The following is a 20673-nucleotide window of genomic DNA, read 5'->3' as shown; positions in this document are numbered from 1 at the left end:
CCTTTTATTAGGACACCAGGCAGATTGGATTAGGGCCTACCTAATAGCCTCTTTTCAACTTAACAGTCCCATCTCCAAAAATGGTCAACTTCTAGGATACTAAGGGTTAGGGCTTCAACATATGAATTTTAGGGGGACATAATTCAGCCCCTAACAGCCACAGTTATCATTCTGCCATTAAAAAATGAATTCTACAAGTTAAGATTTTGAGATAAGTCTCAGAAGGACTTTTTTTTACAATGATCATAGCTTTAGTGTGGCTAATACAGTGCAGCGGATTGAGTGTGTGTGTGTGTTATTTGTTCAAAAGAAGCTAGCCTTCTCTCCATTGTTTCAAGGCTGTGGACTGCTAAACTGCTTCACAGATATGCAGTTTAATAGTACCTACAAGAATGGTTAGAGAGATTACACTGACTGAATTTGGGGATGTACCAAGCAAATTTTCTAGGTGAAATAGTAGAGTGTTGTTTAAGTGATTTTTAAGCTAAACACTGGATTAATCGATTGTGTCATTATTCAATAATCTATGAATTTGTAGTTATGGAGTCATTATGTTGTATACCTGAAACTAATGTAACATTGTATGTCAACTATAGTTTAATAAAAAAGAAAATACAAAAAATAAAAATAAAAGTAATCTATAACTCTCTAAGTTTGAAAACTGGGATTGGTTTATGAAAATAGAAAGTTTTTTTAAATGTATTTTACTAGGTTTTAAAAATTAATTGTAAACATCCTTTATTCCATCTGCTTTTGAACCATGTACTTATCATTTTTAAAGTACTATACTTTAGCATTAAGAAAATTAGATTGGCACTTATATTTCTAGCCAATTAACAAAAAAGTATGGTTGAGAAGTAGCAAAGCAAATATTTTACAATTTTGCTTATCAGTGATATTTCATGAAGTTAACTAATTTCTGTCATAATAAAATACAGTAAAAAGTATATATTTATATTCTCTTACTTACTTTCCAAATATAGCATACATCACTATTTTGATTTCTGACAACGGAGCTGATGTTCTCCTGAGGTGTCAAATTTGATTTGAATATTCAACTAAAAAATCTACAAAATGTCTTGCTCATTAAAAAAAACAGGTTTTTAGGTTATGTCAACTTAATGTGTTTCACCATCACGAATTCTTTGAAATTATGTACATCTTTATTCTATTTTAAAATTCTCTGCATATAGTCCTTGTTAGCAGAGTCAATCCCTCCCACAATTTATTAGTCTTATTTTTTTTGGTGACATTTCTATATCTTTATTACAATTTATTAATATATTTTCTGGCCAAATAATGGTGCTATTATTCTCATTTGTAAAAAATGTGTCAGCAAAAAAGGAAATAAGGCAAATGTTCAAATATAAGGAGTCACAAACGATATTCTAGAATATTCTGCAGCCATCCCAAATGTTTCTGAAGAATATTTAATGACTTCAGAAAAATGCTTCGTTATGTTACATTTAAAAATCAGATTAACAAACAATATTTTCAGTATGAGTCCACACACACACACACACTTACAGAAAAAATAGAAGATTAATAGCAACTCTGAGTTAGGAGGTTATAATTTTTTTAACTTTTTTAAAAAAGATTTTATTGATTTATTCATAAGAGACAGAGAGAGAGAGAGAGAGAGAGAGAGAGAGAGAGGCAGAGACATAGGCGGAGGGAGAAGCAGGCTCCATGCAGGGAGCCCGATGTGGGACTTGGTCCCGGGTCTCCAGGATCATGCCCTGGGCGGAAGACAGGCCCTAAGCCACTGAGCCACCCGGGCATCCCAGGAGGTTATAATTTTTTTAATTTACATTTTATTTTTTCCTAATTTAAAAAATTAATGTGCATTACTTTTTTGTGTGTGTGCAGTACTTTTATAATAAAAAAAATAACAATACATGTTATTCCACAGGTGGTTGATTTTAGGCTAGTAGATTAGGTTATCCATTTTTTGGAGGCATTTTAAACCCAAGTCATTGACTTATTCAGTAAACAATTATTGAACTATTGCCAAGTATCAGCATCTAGTTTATGCCAGGTATGGTTCTGGAGACAATTGAGGAAGGGTATGTGGAGATGGTTATAAAATTGTTCCCACAGGCATAGGATGCAAGTAAAATCAATACTAAGTGATGGGTGCTAGGGCAATAGCTCTAAGAAAGTGCTATAAGTATACCTGGACAGAGTAGCTAACTATGTCAATATGAGTCTGACTAGATCACAAGGATAGAATTTATCTGAACCTCATTAACTGAGTCCCACAAGGAAACACCTGTATGATTTACAGTTGGTTTCTGATGTGAGCTTTTGAACACGGTGGATATAAAAGACTACTACCTTGAAAAAATTATTTGCAAACTTTTAATCTTCAAAGTTTAGTTGAACAGTTTATTCAAAAAGCACATTAATAGGGCAGCCCTGGTGGTGCAGTGGTTTGGCGTCGCCTGCAGCCCGGGGTGTGATCCTGGAGACCCGGGATGGAGTTCCACGTCGGGCTCCCTGCATGAAGCCTGCTTCTCCCTCTGTCTGTGTCTCTACCTCTCTCTCTCTCTCTCTCTCTCTGTGTGTGTCTCTCTCATGAATAAATAAACAAAATCTTTTTAAAAAAAGCACATTAATAAACATTTGCTCTGTACTGGTATTAAGAGATAGAAGGGTAAGTAAAACAAGAGTGCGCTCTTAGGAAATTCAGAGTGTAAATCAAGAGTTTTTCCATGTCTTGTGTAATAATTTCCTCTAACATTTTTGTTTAAAATCAGACAATAATAATTAGAAATACATTGTTTTCTTTCTTTTGTTTTACTTGTGAAGAGAAAGTTAAAGCTAAATGTTACGGCAGAAATCATGGACATTAGCTAAAGTATTTGTCCTACTTAATTATTTTGATAAGATTTTTCTATTTATTAAAAGGCAAAAGGTAACAAATCATTAATTAAAACCACATAAGTGCTTTTTATTATTCAGTTATGAAGTATTTAATATTTTATGTAAAAACAAAGAAAATGTTTGGTGACGGAAATCAAGGTTAAAATGAATCTTCCTCACTGATGATTTAAATTATTTCTCCCAAGCAAGTAAAATTTATTTCAATAACTAAGTATTTTAAAATTTCAACTTGAAAAGGGGTGCCTGGGAGGCTCATTCAGGTGAGTGACAGACTCCTGATTTTGGTTCAGATCATAATCTCAGGGTTCTGAGATCAGGGTTCACAGATCCTGTGTGGAGCTCTGTGCTCAGCAAGGAGTCAGCTTGAGGGTCTCTCCCTCTGCTAGCCCTCTCCCCACCCCCACTCACTGCCTTTCAAATAAATATTTTTTTAAAAGTTCAACTTGTAAGGTCAGATGTAGATGAACATGTATTGAAATAAAGAGAAGACAAAGATGTATTGGACAGTCATAGGACAGCTGTTGCATGGACAAACTAATAAGCATTTAAATCCTATTATCTACACTTGTCGACTTTGGCATCCAACCAGAGAAGCAAAGCATAAAAATTATTCTAGAATGTTCTTCTTCCATCTAAAAGAATGTGTACATAATTCTTACATTCTTGAATAAGTCTAAAATTTAATGATTTTTTTTCTTTTTCAGTTTATGAGGACTTCAGTTTTCCTAGACAGTTTGGTTGACTGAAAAAAAACCAGAATATATTTATGAAAAGTATATACAATATCACATAAGTAACATATAAACTAAAAATAATTAATATTTAATCAAGAAGTAAATATTCTACTTAATGCTGAGGCGGAGATTTTTACTTTGTATGTGAGATCATGTGTAAATAATTCAGTTGAAAAATAGAAAACTATGGGAAAGAAGATTTACTGTGGTTGCAACAGTATGACTTTTCAGGATTGTATGTTTGAGGATAAGAATTAATAAAGAAATTGCAGCATGATGATTAAATATGGCCTCAATTCCATATAAATGACCTCATTTAATTATGCATCCTTTCAACCTAGTGCCATATGAATTTTATAGTAATATGTGAATTTTAGAAATAATGCCATTTAAAATTTTTCTAAGCCAAGAAAAGCAAATTATTTTTTCTTAAACTATTAAAACTATTTTTCCTGGTTATGTCACTAAAAAGTAAATCTGCCAGATTCTTTCCTTTAAAATTTTCATTTTCCAAATCAAACATCGGAAACCACACACAAATTTCAGCTCAAAAATTTTTTTTTCCAGAAAGGAACTCAAAAAGTAACTTTGGATTAATGGCACCTCGTTTATTCTTTCTTATTAATTTTTCAAAATTTAGTGCTTTATAAAATATACTGAATAATGTTGAATCTCACAAAATTACATGTACTAAGAATAAATTAGATTATGGAATATTATCAACCAATGGAATGTATTTGATAGTCATAGCTGGAAAATGTTAGGCTATGACAATGAATAAAATCCAATAAGAAAGGAGGAAAAGTTTGTATTCCTGGAACCAACTGGCCTTGAAAACAGGATTAGAAGAATTGCATTTTTATAAAAAGAAATATGCTGCTGTTAATGGTTTCTGAATTTGGATTGACTTAATAAAAGCTGATGTGCACAATTAGAGTTGGTAACTATAAGGAATAGTCTTTGAGTATATTTAAGTTCAAGGAAAAAGTGTTTCATTCTGTTTTCTACAGGGAACCTGAGCAAATTTTAAACCTTGGGGCCAGCAGATTTTAGTTCTTATTAGAACACCAGAGTCAAAGTTACTACTGTCCAGGAAATAATGATGTTTAGAGAAATGATGATGTTTAGAATGATATTTAGAGAATCAATTCTAACAACAACAAAATGACATAACAGAAATGTAAATGCATGTGTGCAAAGGAAAAGCTTCAACATTTTGGACAATAAAATTTAAAGTTCACTCATGACTTCAAAAATTAGAGAAATATAAGTTAAAGGGTGGTTTAAGAAACTTAAACACTGGAAGCTAGATCTATTTCTTTTAATCCATTGATTTTAATCCAAATAAGGCAAATAAAGGTGTCCTCCAGTAAGTGAGACTATTGACTTTTTATTTTTATTTTTATTTATTTTTTTGACTATTGACTTTTTAGACAAAAAAGTCTAGAAATTAATACATGTACTTATATGGTTCCCAGATTATAGTTCTTAAAAAACAAAAAAATCCTGAGTAATAATGGAAAAGAAAAACTATAGGTGGATATTTAGATTTTTCTAACCTATATTAGATTAGGATATGCCATTCTAAGCAATATAAACAAAGGCAGAAAAATATTTATAAAGCAGCTTGAAAGATACAACTCCATTAAAAAAGTAAAAAAAACATGAATGACAAAAAGGATTTGCTTTTATATATAACATTTATTAATATGTAGAAAAGGAATACTCTAATATAAAAACACATAAAGAATTTAGAATATAATATTCAAATAAGAAGACATACAAGTGACCAATAAGCACATAAAAATGTTTAACCTTACATAAGTAAAAATCAATTTTTGCCCACAACTTAATTATTCAGGGCTGGGTGAGCATTTAATAACTTTGCACTCTTTTTTTCGTAAGTAAGCTCTATGCCCAATGTGGCACTTAAACTCACAACCCCAAGATCAAGAGTCACAGGCTCTACCAACAGAGCCAGCGAGCTGCCCCCAAAACTAAGCATTCTTATGTATAGTTAGCACTTACTGTTTTTAGCTTAAAATAACCTTTATTTGTATTTACTCTTATTCAAAAAGCTTATATCTATTTTCGTTCATCTTCTTTGCAGGTCTATACTCCTCTATAGTTAAGTTTACATGTGGTCATACTGGAGTCTGAGTTTATTCCTTACCTGGATCATGATGATTTTATAGTTGAAAGCTTGTCTTCAAAGGCCTCTTGTCTTTTTTGGGGTCTCTAATTCCACAATCTTACCTGTTTTTTCCTGTTGGAATTTTAAAAAGCTACTTTCTTAAAGAACAAGTCATTTTTCCTTTCTTCCTGGTGAACTAAAACAAGTTCACTTCTTTTTTATTTCCCATGAAGGTATCAGCAAGATAGGCAACATGTTATCACACACCCAGGTTTCAGTAGATTTTTGGCAGATACCTATAGGGTTGACGTCTCCTTTAGGACCTTATTTTTCTGTTGTTCCACTTTTGTGACATTGTCCTCATTTAACCTGATCTTACAGACTATAATTTGTGAACACTCTTCAGCAAACAGTATACATTTTTTTAATCATATCTATTAGTCATCTATCATCCATCCATCATCACCTTTATCCTCATGCTTACAACTTCCAGTGTTCAATTATATAAAAAGGACATCCTGGAACCATACTTTCTTTCTCTTTCCAATTTCCCATTTCCATATTGGTATATAATTTCTCTGATCCTCAGTTTCTTAGGCTATAAAGTTGGTTGTTCTAGAGGATAGGACCCTTTCAGCCATAGAATTGCATATCTTTCCACTAACCTTTCTTTCTCTGTTGTCCATTCCATACGGACAAAGCATATAGTGCTTCCAGACTGACTCCCATTCAAGTTAGGTTATTCTTAATCCTCTTTCTGATTATTATTTAAGAATTAGTGGACACTCCCAATATTATGCATCTGTTTTTGCCATTCATGCTCTTCTTCAAAGTATCTGCTTTTAATTATCTGAGAAATTTTCTTTATCTTCAACTTAACCTAAGTTCTTTTACATTTGTTGTATCGTACTCTGTTTCCCAAAGTGTGTTCTATGGAACACTAGCTATGTGAAATGTTAAGATATGCTACATGGTAAAAGCAGCAGTAACAGCAACAAACAAGGAGGGATTCTGAGGTCAAGGATGTCTAGAAAGTATTGGGTTAAATGAAATAAAATGTGTACGATTTCTCAGTGCTAATCACACTGAGAATTTAAATGCTAATTTTTAAGCTATAACAAAAAATTAAATTTATGCAGTTATTTTCAAAATTATTTCAATATCCAGCCCTCTGTTAGAGAATAGCCTACAGAATTAGCATTTGTCTTTGGAAATTGTTGTAAGTACTTCCATATGCTTCTGCATACCCAGATCACTGTAACAAGGAGTCTTCATTAGAGTATTGAACCTTCTCTCTAGGATATGTTACCCACAATTCAAAACATGAAATCCCATTTCATGACTATAACTTATATAAACAGCTATTCACTATGTCCTCTTTTCTAAAGTTCAAATATCTAGAAGGTTTTTTATTAAAACCACCAAATTCTCTAAAATCTTTCACGTTTTCTATGTATAATTTTGAAGTCACTGGAGATACACATCAGGCTTCTTTGAGGTATTATCTATTGTTCATTCTCTTGTTACTCAGCAAAAAGGGGGTGGGGAGTTGGCAATGGGTCAGATCTCAGGTCCCTGCCACAGAAATTGCAATAACCAACTCCATGGGGGATTTTCTGCTTTTTGTGGGGAGCTCTTGGAGCTTGAGTTTTTTTTTTTTTTTTAATTCTTGTTCCTCCTTATTCATTCTTTTTCCATTGAGTAATTGATCAACTTCTTAAAAGGAATTTTAATTCTTCAGGGCTTCCTTAGAATTTTCTCCCCTGCCCCTGTTTCCTTCTCCATGATTTCCAACATCTCACAAGAATCTTTCATTCTATTGAGAAACCAGAGTATAAGAAGCAGTTATTTACATAGCTTACTTCTTCATAAGTAGGACATCCAAGTGCCTGTAATTTGCATGTACCTGATGAATGCCCGAAGCCCTCTCTAGATTTCTCCTCTAACATCTCCACACTAATGATTTCCAAATGTGTTTCTGGCCCTATTTCTTTCCTGAACACTGGGCTCAACTATTTAGTTGTAGTTGTTATTTCCAGGTTGAGTATCCGGTGGCATCTCAAACTCCACGTGATCAAAGCCAGAAATCTTATTCCTCTCATAACTTGTTTTTCCCTGTCTTCTCTGTTCAGTTATCAGCACCACCCATAGGCTAGTTGCTAAGAAACTCAGGAGTCTGCCATAACTCCCCTCTTCTCTCCCTAAAACCTGATTTATCAGGAAGACCTTTAGTTCTGCCCCCCCAAATAGAGCCTGCATCTTTCTATTTCTTAATACCTCTACTACAGCTGTAGTCGTCCAAGCCACAAGTATCTCTAGACTGGACAACAACAAGCCTCCTACCTAGTGTTTCTGCTCCCAGTCTTTTCTCTGATACATAGTAGCCAGAGTGTGATTTTTTAAAAATGCTAATTGAATCTTACTCTCCGGTTTAAATAAACCTTCCATTGGTTTGGCAGTGCAGCAGAATAGTAAAACGATTTACTATGGTTTTCAAGACCCTTCGTAATCTGGCTTCTACCAGCTATCTGACCGCATCTCACACACTTTTTCCCTTTTCTTGTGCCTTGCAAATGCCAAGCACATCGTTTTGTTACACTCTTTATGCTAACTGTTCCCTATGCTTCAAGTGTAATTAACCCAGATCTTCTTAAGTCTGTCCTCTTTGCATTATCTAGGTTTTGGCTCAAGTGTAAACTCTGTGAAACCTTCTCTTATCCCTACTTGAAGGCAGTGTTCCTTTCTCCACTATCCTCCCCACTAGTCACTCTTATTACTATTGCATTATTTTTACTTAATGAAATTATGATTATCAGAAATAATCTTAGCTACTGTTTTCCTTCTCATCTTTCCTTTTTAAATGTGATCTGTTATGGCAGGAACCTGGTCTGTCTTCACAACTACAGATCTGGTGCCCACATAGTGCTTAACACAGAGAAGGCCTCCATGCTTCGTTATCCATTGAACATGACTATCTTCAGCTAAACTAACTTTTTGTAAGTACCTTGTAAACCAACCAGCAAACTTTTTTTTTTCTGGTAATAGGAAATTATGGGGATACTTTATGCAAATTTTAAAAGAAAATGAAACGTGTTCTGACATAAAAAAAAAACTTCCTAGAGAATATAGAGGAGCATTGTATCAAGAACAACCCGAGATATTAGGAAAATTATACTCTCCCATGGACGAAGAGAACTACTTCATAAGTAAGCAAGGAAAACGCCAGTGCACACGGGTAGACCTTATCACACCATCAGATCCGGAGAGAATAAATGTCAATCTCTTCTAGGGCAGTGACCGACATAGTGTCACCTGAGATGTTCAAGGCTCCCTTGCTAACCCTGTGAACAAGGGTCTAACAGGAAACTGACTTGATGTCCTGTCCTGGGTCAAAAGCAGAGATCAAGACATACACACGTAGACCAAAGCACAATAAAACGCAACTGAATACAGAAGGAAACATATATATTCGGGTCTGGGGGGGCACATTTGTGCAGCCTAAGGGAATGGACCGGGAGAAGTGGGCTACCTAATTTGGCCAGCCCAACGCAAAGTGAACAATTGTTAAGAATTCCAAGATGGTGGCAGGCAGCAAAACTTGGGGCAGAGCATCACACAAGGCAGGTCCTTCTGAGGTCTGGGCCCTGTACACCCGCACAGTCACACACGCCTGAGGCCCATCCCGGGGTGGGGGGGGGTGGGGGGAGGGTAAGATTAGAATTCATCCCCACAGACTGGGAAGCACTCATCTCCTCACCCCTGTCAAAACAACAGCAGCAGCAGCAGCAGCAGCAGCAACAACAACAACAACAAAGCAACTACCAGAATTGGAGCAGAGAGTGCCCGGCCTTGATGGTGGCGGCGGTGGCGGTGGCGGTGGCGGTGGCGGGCGCTGGGTGAGGCTGCGAGCGCCAGTCCCACGGGGCCGACTTTAGAGCGACGGGACGAGAAGGCAACCAGGGTTTCTGGGGCTCCAGAAGGAGAGGTGCCAGGCCGAGGACGGGGGGAAGAGGCCACATCACACCTTCCCGCTGCCTCTGTGTGGACAATGCCTGTTCTGTCAGGGGACCGTCTCCCGAATTCGGCCACCTGGGTAGGTCTGGCGCCTCGGGAGCTGCGGTGCAGTAGGTGGGGTTGGGGATGGGATGTTCAGGCAGGAAAGGTAGGGACGGGCTTAAATACACTTCCGCGGTCGGGCTCCCTGCCCTCTCGGGCAAGACCCCCGAGGGCTCCCAGGAGGAGGAGGGATGTAGGCGGGCTTCCGAGGACCCTCGGTTCTCACGCTCCCTGGAAGCCTCGAAGGCAGGAAGACCCGTGGAAAAGCGCGGGGCGCGGCGTTCTCCCCCCCCCCCCCAGGTCACCGCACCCCCAGAAGGGCGCTGGCCCCGGGCGCTCGGAACTGGGGCCAGGGCGCGGGGCCGGGGATGCCGGCGGCGCTGGGAAGCGGGCCGGAGGGATGCGCCTCGTCCTCCCCGTGCGCGGCCGGGCGGCCGGGCCAGCCGAGCCCCGAGCCCCGAGCCCCGGGCCCCGAGCCCGCACCGGGACGGCGAGGGCCGGGCCACGCCCGCGGAGGCGGCCGCAGGCCCGCAGCTCAGTCCCGCCCGGGCTCGGGGCGGCTCAGGCGCCGGCAGGGATCCCAGGGCGGAGGGGCGGAGGGGCGGAGGGGCGGAGGGGCGGAGGGGCGGAGGGGCGGCGACCCGGCGCCCTGCGGCTACTGCGGCCACCGCTCCAGCAGCTCCAGCCGCTCCAGCCGCCCGCCGCCCGCCGGGGCTGTCTCCGCCTCCAGGCCCCCTTGCGCCCCGCCCGGCGCCCGGCCCCGCCGCCCCGCCGCCCCGGGCCCCGAGCGCGCCGGCCGGCTGCTCCCCGGCGGCGCCTCCCCCGAGCGGCGCCCTCGCTCCCGGCGGCGCAGTCCTCTCCCGCCTCGGCCATTGCCCCTCCCCCGCGCCCCTCCCGCGCCCCATCCTCTCGCCCTCCCCCCGCGCGGGGACTTTTCCGGAAAGTTTTTATTCTCCGCCTCGGCTCCTGGGGAAAGCGGCTCCCGGCTCCGCGGCAGCAAAACTTTTCGGCCGCCGCTCCGCCGACGCCCGCCCTCGGCCGCCGGCCCCGCGCCCCCGCCCGCGCCCCGCCCGCGCCCCCGCCCGCGCCCGCCGAGCATGAGCGCCCCTCCGGCCCTGCGGCCGCCCAGCCCGCTGCTGCCCGCGGCGGCGGCGGCGGCGGCGGCGGCGGCCGCGCTGGTGCCGGGGTCCGGGCCGGGGCCCGCGCCCTTCCTGGCTCCCGCCGCGGCCCCGGCCGGGGGCGTCTCGTTCCATCTGCAGATCGGCCTGAGCCGCGAGCCGGTGCTGCTGCTGCAGGACTCGTCCGGGGACTACAGCCTGGCGCACGTCCGCGAGATGGCTTGCTCCATCGTCGACCAGAAGGTAAGGCGCCGCACAGGGGGCGCTGCCCGTCCCGGCGCCCCTCGCCGCGCCGACTTCCCCGCCCGGGGCCCGGCCGCGAGCCAGCCCCGCCGGCGCCCTGGAAGCTCTGGCAGCGGCCGAGGCCGGACGCCGGCACCCGAGGCGCCGCGGTCCCTGCGGCCGGGTCCCCCCTTGCCCCACCTCTCCGCGCCCCGCCGCCTCCTTACCCATCCGTTCCCGTTCCTCCCAGGACGTTTCCAGGTATGTCGCTTGCCCCGTTTCCTTCAGCGCCTCTCCCTGCTCCCGGCGCCCGGCTCCCCGCCCCCCCGCCCCGGGACCCCGGACCCCGGACCCCGGACCCCGGACCCCGGACCGGCACGTTCCTGGCGCCGGGATCCTCCTTCCCCAACCGGAGTTCTCCCCCGGGACACGCTCCCCACGATTCCAGCACCACTCCCCTCCTCTTCAGGCCCCTCTCCCAGCTCAGACCGGTGCTGAGGAGTCCCTGGAACCGTCTAGAGATGAGGAATTTCTCACCTGTCAAATTACCTTTTAAGAGGGGGCTGACTGACTCAGCCAGCTGTGAAAACAACGGGCCGGACCACAACCACTCACCTCCTTGTGGTTCTTTCGTCCGACCTTTGTGTGGACGGGAAAGCACATTTTTCAGCCCCGAGGCACTGATAGTGGGGCACTGAAGTGCAGGCACAGACACATAAAAGGTGGGGGCACTGCCAGGAGCACCCCAGGGCTGGCTGTGCCCTTAAGCTGGAGGCTGTGGGTCTCTGGACAGCGGTCCCAAAAAGGCAGGTTGGAAAAAGGGCCATTACCCCGGGCCAGGCCACCCAGGGAGGAGACACCCCCCCATCCGCCCCCCCCCCCGACGCCCACCACTGTTTATAGGGCTGTTGTGAATTTCAGGTTGTTTCCGTAGCCATCCTGGGTGATGCTGCACGGAAAGAGGCGATAAGAGTGTGAAGGAGAGGAGGCCGTGGCGCCAGGGTTCTCAGTATAAACAGGCAGGGTTAGGGGGGTGGGGACAGAGGTCTCTAAAGGTGCTGAATTTCAGCCCTGGAGGCCTGGCTAGTACTTGCCTTATGAAAGTCACTTAAATAATCATGAATGTTTTCTTTAAGGTATTTGAAGCAGAGCTTGCTAAATCCAAGTGTTGTTGGTTGTGGCATCAAGCACAGGGATACAGGGAAAAGCCCCAGGGAAGAATCAGTAATCTAGGGAGTTTGTAAAAGTTCTGAAGGCTCAGCCAAGGCAGTAGTGAGGGTCAAACGTTTTTAGGTTATTGAATGTGGTGACATTTTCTATTGCATATGACTCTCCATCTCTTTCACCTTCCATGTAAATGACAAATTCTCTTGAATTCTAGTATAAGGCCCATCATGTGCCTCCTCATCAATATTATGAAATATTTGTTGCAGGTGAACGTGAACGCTTTCCTAGGCACCGAAACGTGTTCCCTGAGTGGAAATTGCCTACAAATCTCTATTAGGGTGCAAAACCAGTTGATTAAAGAGTATTACTGGATAAGTGTAAATACAGTGTATAGTAAACTTTCTCAAAAAGCAAATGCAGGGGAGCCTGGGTGGCTCAGCAGTTTAGCACCGTCTTCAGCCCAGAGCGTGATCCTGGAGACCCGGGATCCAGTCCCACATCGGGCTCCCTGCATGGAGCCTGCTTCTCCCTCTGCCTGTGCCTCTGCCCCCTCCCCCTCTCTCTCTGTGTATCTCATGAATAAATAAAGTCTTGGAAAAAAAAAAAGCTAATGCAATTGTGTAGAATTTTAATGTACCTAAATTCTACAGCAAGTGATAGAGTTACAAGGAATATCCAAATTGAGTTAGATTAATATGGACAGGCTGTTTTTGACCAGCTGAAACACACACACACACACACACACGATCACACCTGTTGATGGAGGTTGGGATGGGGAGAAACATTAGTGGTTCAGGAGTTTTGGGGATTGGGATTTTGAATCGAAAGTGAACTGCAGTTGTCTCAGTAGCTACCAAGAGGGATGTTATATGAAGGGCCCGGTAGAAGTACTGAAGGAGAGAGTCTCCAAGCACCTGCGGATTGCAGTAGGCCTGAGGGTGGTGAGTAGGGTATTTATAGAAAGTACAACTGAAAAGATCTCAAATTATTAGAAGACTCAGTAATCTTCCATATAGAGATATCAAACCAAGAACATCTGAAAGATGGATTTGCTCTGTGGGAAGATGTTTTTGAATGCCAAAAATGTTATGGTAGAAAGAAAACGAGTTCAGTCATGAGCTACTTGAGACCTGAACCAACACTCTGGGGAGAGACCTGGAAAAGTACTGAAAAGGGAAAATCCTCAGCCTTGGTGGCTGATTTATAATGAGGAACCCCTTCCTTTTGTATTTACCCTTGTTCTCTTTCTGAAAGAAGAGTTTGAGAAGTTTAAAGGCTTGAGGTAGCCAAGGTAAAGAACTATCTCGTAATTTTTTTTTTCTTTAGAGGTTATGACAAAGAATTGGATTTAGAGATGCAGATTTGTGGGTTATTTGTATAAATATTTGCTGGATGGTGGGTCTCGGCAGAAGAATTTCCATCTGTCTGTCTTCTGTCATCTGTCTTGAGATACATTATCACCCGAGGCAGAAACGAGATGAAGAGAACTAAATGTCCATCACAGGATAGCAAGGATCTCTTCTGCTTTGTGAGAGTGGATATGGTGGACAGGGTCAGTAGTACTGAATTAAGGAAACGGGAGGAGGCTTTTGTCCCTTATTTCAGGTTCTCTTAAGTACTTGCTGAAGGTATCAACCATGAAGAAGGATGACAAGAGGGAAAAAGAGAGAGAGGAAGGGAAACTAATGTTTTAGGTGAGAGCTGAGAGTTTGAAGTCATTTACAATTTATGATGTAGCCTTAGAGTCATGTCTAGCTTACAGCAGAAGGTTCTGATTTTCCAAGCCCTCCACATTCATTGTTTCATGAACTTTTTATTTTTATTTATTTATGAGTCACACACAGAGAGAGAGAGAGAGGCAGAGACATAGGCAGAGGGAGAAGCAGGCTCCATGCACCGGGAGCCTGACGTGGGATTCAGTCCCGGGTCTCCAGGATCACGCCCTGGGCCAAAGGCAGGCGCTAAACCGCTGCGCCACCCAGGGATCCCTCATGAACTTTTTGAAAAAGGGTTTCATAGGATTTGCCTGAGAGTTCCCTAAATACTCATATTTTTTAAATATTTTTATTTATTTATGATAGTCACAGAGAGAGAGAGAGAGGGAGAGGCAGAGACACAGGCAGAGGGAGAAGCAGGCTCCATGCCAGGAGCCTGACGTGGGATTCGATCCCGGGTCTCCAGGATCGCGCCCCGGGCCAAAGGCAGGCGCCAAACCGCTGCGCCACCCAGGGATCCCCCTAAATACTCATATTAACAGAGATCAGACTAGCTTAGATCTTTGGAAGTATTAGATGACAATTCACTTTATTTCAGCAACATTAAGGGGACATTTCTTATGGGCTGTGCAACTGAGGTGTATAGGGTTGAAGAAGAGAGATCTTGTCCCCGAGAAACTCATTTGCAGGTTATTATTATTATTCTTTAGAATTTAGAGTATTGTTTTTCTTTGATTATGTAGGTTTGGAAAGTGGCAGGCATTTGTACTTGAAAAACTTTGATAGTAATTTAGCATCTTAAGATAAATGTACCCCAAGTATGTACTAAATTATATAGCTAAATAATTATTTCTTCTATCTTTTAGTTTAGGTCAAAATTGTAGTCTTGCTTTTCTGTATGTAACAATGTTAAATATATGAGATGTTATTCCTTTTTTTGGAACTATTAGCCTTTTTACTTATATTATGCTTATTTCTTTAGTTCATAAGCATGTAACCTTGAAGGCTGGTTGTGTATAAAGGGGTACATTCTGTTAGTATAGATGATGATTGTTTTCTGAAAGGCTAAAAAAACCAGTAATTGACTTCTCTTTGAAACACTGTTTCTACTATCAAAGGAACCTTGAATTTATAGACTAAGAATGAATTGTTTTGAGGCAAGGAACAGTATTCCAAAGGAAGAATTAGTTTGGCTTAATAGTATGTGATCTACTTGTCGATCTGTCTACACACACATACACTTTTTAAAAACAAGCAGTATTAATTTAGGGATGCGAGTTGCAATTAATATGACTATCTGTCCATTCATTTTGGTTGTAATATTATTAGAAAGATGACTCCTATTTCCCTTTTGAATTTACTAAAATGAAGTAATAACATCAGTAAGACTCCTGGCGTATAGTTTCAGCTTACACAGTCATGTAACTGACCAGAGAAACTAAAGAGTGAGATTTTATAGAAGATAGCTCACTAAAGGAATAAGAAAGGCTGGTACCAGGCAGCCCAGGTGGCTCAGCGGTTTAGCGCTGCCTTCGGGCCGGGGCGTGACCTGGAGTCCCAGGATCGAGTCCCACATGGGGCTCCCTGCATGGAGCCTGCTTCTCCCTCTGCCTGTGTCTCTCCTTCTCCCTCTCTCTCTGTGTCTCTCATGAATAAATGAATAAAATCTTAAAAAAAAGAAAGAAAGAAAGAAAGAAAGGCTGGTACCTTGGCTTGAGAGCAATTTTACTATACTTATAATGTTTCACTTTCTTAATTGTAAATTGTTCTCTTAACAGTTGTAGTGTCATTTTTACCTTTATTGCAATTTTAGCTACTCTACTGCTGCAGGTTAAGCTAGGAGTAGTTAATTGCTTGACCAGCCCAACATACGTGGAACAACAAAATCCTTTTAAGCTAATGATGGTGTTTGGGTCTTAGTATACAGTATGCTGTATACTTTGTACTCAGATTTTATGTTTGTCATTATTGTATGTCAGTTGATTTCTGATTTAATGATGAAGTACAGAAGTTGTCATTTCATGAAGTGCTTAATATAACTTTACTACTGTATGTTTAAATTATAATTTCAAGCTTGGTAGTATAATGGGATTATGTTTTTTTATCTGTGTAATGGACATGCACTATATATATGCAATATTTACGTATATACATAGTAGTTTATTATCTAAGTATTTAAGTGTGTTTTGGAACATATTTTTAAAAGCCTACTTTATCAAATATAGCCTCTGGATGGTGAAGTATTGTTTTACATGTTGTATTGTAGGCTGCAAAAAGTGGGGCCTCATTTTATAGCTCATAATCCAAAGGGAAACTTTGTTTTATATTTTCTATCAGTGTGCAGAACTGAAAACCTTATAGGTGTACCAGGTTTATGCTATTTATAAGTATCTACAATACAAAAATTTTACAAGAATAATAACCGTTTTTTAAAAAAAATTATATAAGCAATCTCTGTGCCCAATGTGGGGCTTGGCCTCACAACCCCAAGATCAAGAGTCATATATTCTTCTCACTGAGCCAGCCAGGGACCCACAAGGAGAATTCTCTAAAATAGTCTATATTCTAGAAAATATTCTAAGAATTGGATGATTGGCTATTTTGACAAATATATAAATTAATTTGGGCTTTTAGATCCAGGACTGAGAGAAATTTGAAAGATTTTCTGTGAAATCTATAGTGTGCATGTATGTATGTAGGAGTAGGGGTTGGGGTTAGGTATGGGGCTTGAAAATTGTTAGTAAAGTTTGAAAATTTGACCCATGTTTGATAGCTGTGTTGGTCTGTATCAACAGACTCTTATCACAGCTATTAAGGGGGATTTAAAACTTTATTTAGTAATTATTATTACTCTTTATTTTGTGAGGCGATGTTATATAGGTCTTTACCAGTTTATGCATGAATGACTTTTAATGGCCTTACTGGACAGTACAAACAAATTTATAAGCCTGTGAATGCATAGTTGTGACTTATCTAAGATGATTTTGAAGATTAAGGATAATATGTCTAAAGGATTAAATATACTGCCTGGCAAATAGGTGTATAATAAATAGGATTATTGATATTCTGAGGCTTTACAAACTCACATACTGTCTTTCTAGCAAAAGAAATGTGTACTTTATTATTTTATTCTTATGTCAACATATAAATAAAATTGTACTATTAAAAAAAGCGGTATGACTGTAAGGCCTAGATAAATTATGTTTGTTCTCTGTGATAGGGCAAATCTTAGGGGTAGTTGTTTGAAACTGCTTCTTGAATTTCAACCTCTCAGAATTCCTCAAGGAGTAATTTGATTATTGCTAAATGCAAAACATATGCTGATAAAGGTACAGCACTTCTTCATGGCTTTTTATTATTTTTTGATAAATTGATTTAATTCCTTTTCAGCTACAAGTGTAATTTCAATGATATTTCATTTGATAAAAAGGAAAATAAAATAGGTAAGAGTACAATATTTGACAACATAATGATTCTCAAATCTGGTCCTAAAGATTGAAATCAAAAGTTCCTTTGCAAATCTACCTTTGAAATGAGGAGGAAAGCACTTGGAAATGACTTTGGGAGATGGTATTTTATTAGCATACTAAGCATCTAGGGGTGGTTTGCTAAGTTGTTACATCTGATGAATAGCTCATATATCATAGTTGTTTGCACACATGCTGAAGTGTGATTTGGGGATGAGAAGCATTTTTACTGGGAAACAACTGTGTTAGCAGTTGTGCAGAGCCAATCACAAGTCTTTTTCAGATCTTTTCACTAATTACCACTTACCTCTTATTGAAGTCTATGCCCCATTATAAAACCTTTAGACAACCACAATCCGTAAGTATCCATCCATCTTTTAAAGAAGAATAGAAGAGATAATTACATGAAACCTGTATGTGTGATGTGATTTAGATTGGAATCACTGAATAAGCTCTTGAGCTATATCAAGAAACTAGGATGATCAAGATAGCAGGGCTGGATCCAGATTAGAGGTGAATAGAATGCAGTTCATAGGAGTTGATAATAACATGAAGTTCTTGGTTTTATTTTTATATTTGCTTTGCTTTTCTGAGTTGGGGATAACTAATATCTTTGATCTTTGACCTTCTATAGTCACTTTGATTCTTCTGAAAGATCTAAACCCAAGTGTGGAAATAGAGATTAAAAAATGGTGGGGGTGTTTTGAAAGACTGTGTTTAACTTTTATTTCTCAGCATTATTCTAGAGAGGTTTTCAAAATGAGATTTCAGTTTCTTAAAACTTTTCTTAATTGGGATATGTTAGGACACAAAAGAACAAGAAAAAAAGTGCATCAGTTTTTCTGTATTGTTAGAAATTAGAGGGGGTACCTGAGTGGCTCATTCAGTTAAGAGTCTGACTCTTGATTTCTGCTCCAGGTCATAAGATCAAGCTCTGTGCTCAGTGGGGAGTCTGCTTTTCTCTCTCTCTCCTCCTTCCCGCTGCTCACATGCTTGTGTTCTCTTTCTCTCTAAAATAGACAAGTCTTTAAAAAAAAATTAGATACAGAAAAAATGGCTATTTTGCTCACATGTATGAGCAATTTTTTTTTCCATCTACAAGAATATGTGAAATTTCCCCCAGGAATTTCTTTGATACTGTCAACCAAGTATTTTGTACCATTAAAAACCAATAATGACAGCACCATTTGAAGCTACTTGGTAGCAGAGAAACCTACATTTTGCTGTCTCTTACTCCGTCTTTCTAGTCTCACACAGAAAAGAGATAAGTAAATAAAGCCTTTGATTACCTGAGCACTGTAGCCATTATGGAATATTATGAATTTTAGATAGTCATAAAGGTAAGAATTCGTATAAAAACACCACATATTAAGACACAATTTCGCCTGTCAAAATTTGCAGTTTCCTGTGTAGAAGTTTCTTTCAAAGTTGTAAAAAGGTTTTATTTGGCTCAAGCTGGATAGTTGATACAGCAGCTTAGCAATGTTGGCAAATATTCAATCATGCAGGAATTTTGTTCAACTTACTTTGGTGAAAGAGGGGAAATATGTACCCTTCACTGGTTCATTGGCTTTTATTCTGACCAAGCCACTGGTTGATGAGGAATTTGTTGAACTTACTGCTTGTATTTAGGCATAATATTTAAAAATTCTAATTTCCACTCTCCCTAATTGTCAGCAGCCAGCTTTATTCACATATATACGATCAAATAAATGAAAAATATGAATGTACAATCAATATATTGAGCAGAAGATATCCGTGTGCCTACTAAATGGTATTACTGATATTCTAAGGTCTATAGAAAAACACATTTTTCTTTTATTAAGAAACATAGTTTTTATTAGCAGGAAGTTATTCTAACTCAATTTGTTAAAAAAAAATTATATGGGGGATCCCTGGGTGGCTCAGCGGTTTGGCGCCTGCCTTTGGCCCAGGGCGTGATCCTCGAGTCCTGGGATTGAGTCCCATGTCGGGCTCCCTGCATGGAGCCTGCTTCTCCCTCTGTCTGTTTCTCTGCCTCTCTCTTTCTCTCTCTCTGTCATGAATAAATAAATAAAATCTAAAAAAAAAATTATATGTACCTTTTGTTTGTTCAGATTGTTGTAGAAATGCCATACTTTGAGCAGTTGAAACTTGCTTCAGTGTACAAGTTTTGTTACAAAAATAATACAATTAAAATTCAATTAAAAGTATTCAATATGTGAAATAAAGATATGAGTCTCTTTCCTTTTTTGTAAACAATGAGATAAAAAGACTCTAAATATAATCAAAGTTTAATTTGATAAGATATATCATAGGAAAAAGCATATTTTCAAATCAAATAAAACAATTTATTCAAATATGAAGTCCACATACCATTAAATCAGTTTACTTTTTTTCGTGTATTTTTCGCAAATGTTTTAAGTTGACTTAAAGTGAATTTTTTTTGCTAGAACTTTATTCAGCTAGTTTTATATTGATGTAAATTTCAGATTTTCTTAAGAAGCAAAATATTTTCCATGAATCATTCGTAAAGATTAAACCAATAGGTTAAAGTCTTAATAAAGATTTTTAAGCTGTCAGTGTTGAAAATACCAAAAGAATCAAACCTTTTCCTAGGTTGTCTAAATACGTCATACTAAGTATATAATAATTAGTGGATAATTATGGAACTATTATTAGCTTTTGAAGGGATAACTATAGCCAGAGTAGAGACACCAGGGATTCAATTCTAGTGCAGGTGCTTGAATTAAGTTTCAAAGAACCTAATTGATTGAATTAGGCCAGGTCAGATATTCATGATAGTGTGTCTCAACCTTTTTGTCAATTATACATGATCATTTTGTTTTTTCCATTTTTTAACTCCGGTTTTGAGAAACTGCAGTAGGCCTGTGGTCTGGCAAACTGTCTTAGGTAGGATCAGGAGTTCTTATGAAGCTCAAACCTTCTCAGATTACTGGAGTATGATGGCCAGCCTTCATACTTAAGGGCTCCAGAGCATTTAGTATAGGAATTAGGAGGAATTTGAAGACACCTAAGGGTGATTTCCTTATCAAATAAAACAGATTATTAGGGTGGGTTAGGAGAATATTTCTCATTTTATGGAAAAGTGAAGTCTGCTGGGCTTGAAAAACCACTTGTATAGTTTTTTGCACTCAGAGTCTCTGAAAGATTTGGTCTGCATCCTGGATATGG

At 40.2% G+C, this 20673-nt stretch overlaps 1 protein-coding gene across 4 annotated transcripts in view; it reads left to right on the top strand.

The window, feature by feature from the left end:
• Nucleotides 1-10907: 10907 nt before the first annotated feature.
• Nucleotides 10908-20673, top strand: part of PRKD1 (protein kinase D1) — a 322843-nt gene continuing 313077 nt past the window's right edge. For 2 of the 4 annotated variants that reach the window (XM_025442324.3, XM_025442322.3), the window contains exon 1: nucleotides 10908-11171. In XM_025442324.3, coding sequence (XP_025298109.1) covers nucleotides 10908-11171 — 264 coding nt within the window. Of the gene's footprint in view, nucleotides 11172-11302; nucleotides 11412-20673 lie in introns of those variants that run through there. The other 2 variants (XM_049113594.1, XM_049113595.1) reach the window with 2 other exon arrangements.

Source organism: Canis lupus, chromosome 8 (genome assembly GCF_003254725.2).
Source record: "Canis lupus dingo isolate Sandy chromosome 8, ASM325472v2, whole genome shotgun sequence".
NCBI lineage: Eukaryota > Metazoa > Chordata > Mammalia > Carnivora > Canidae > Canis > Canis lupus.
The sequence above is the reverse complement of the archived record's forward strand: the minus strand, read 5'-3'. Positions and strand labels throughout refer to the sequence as shown.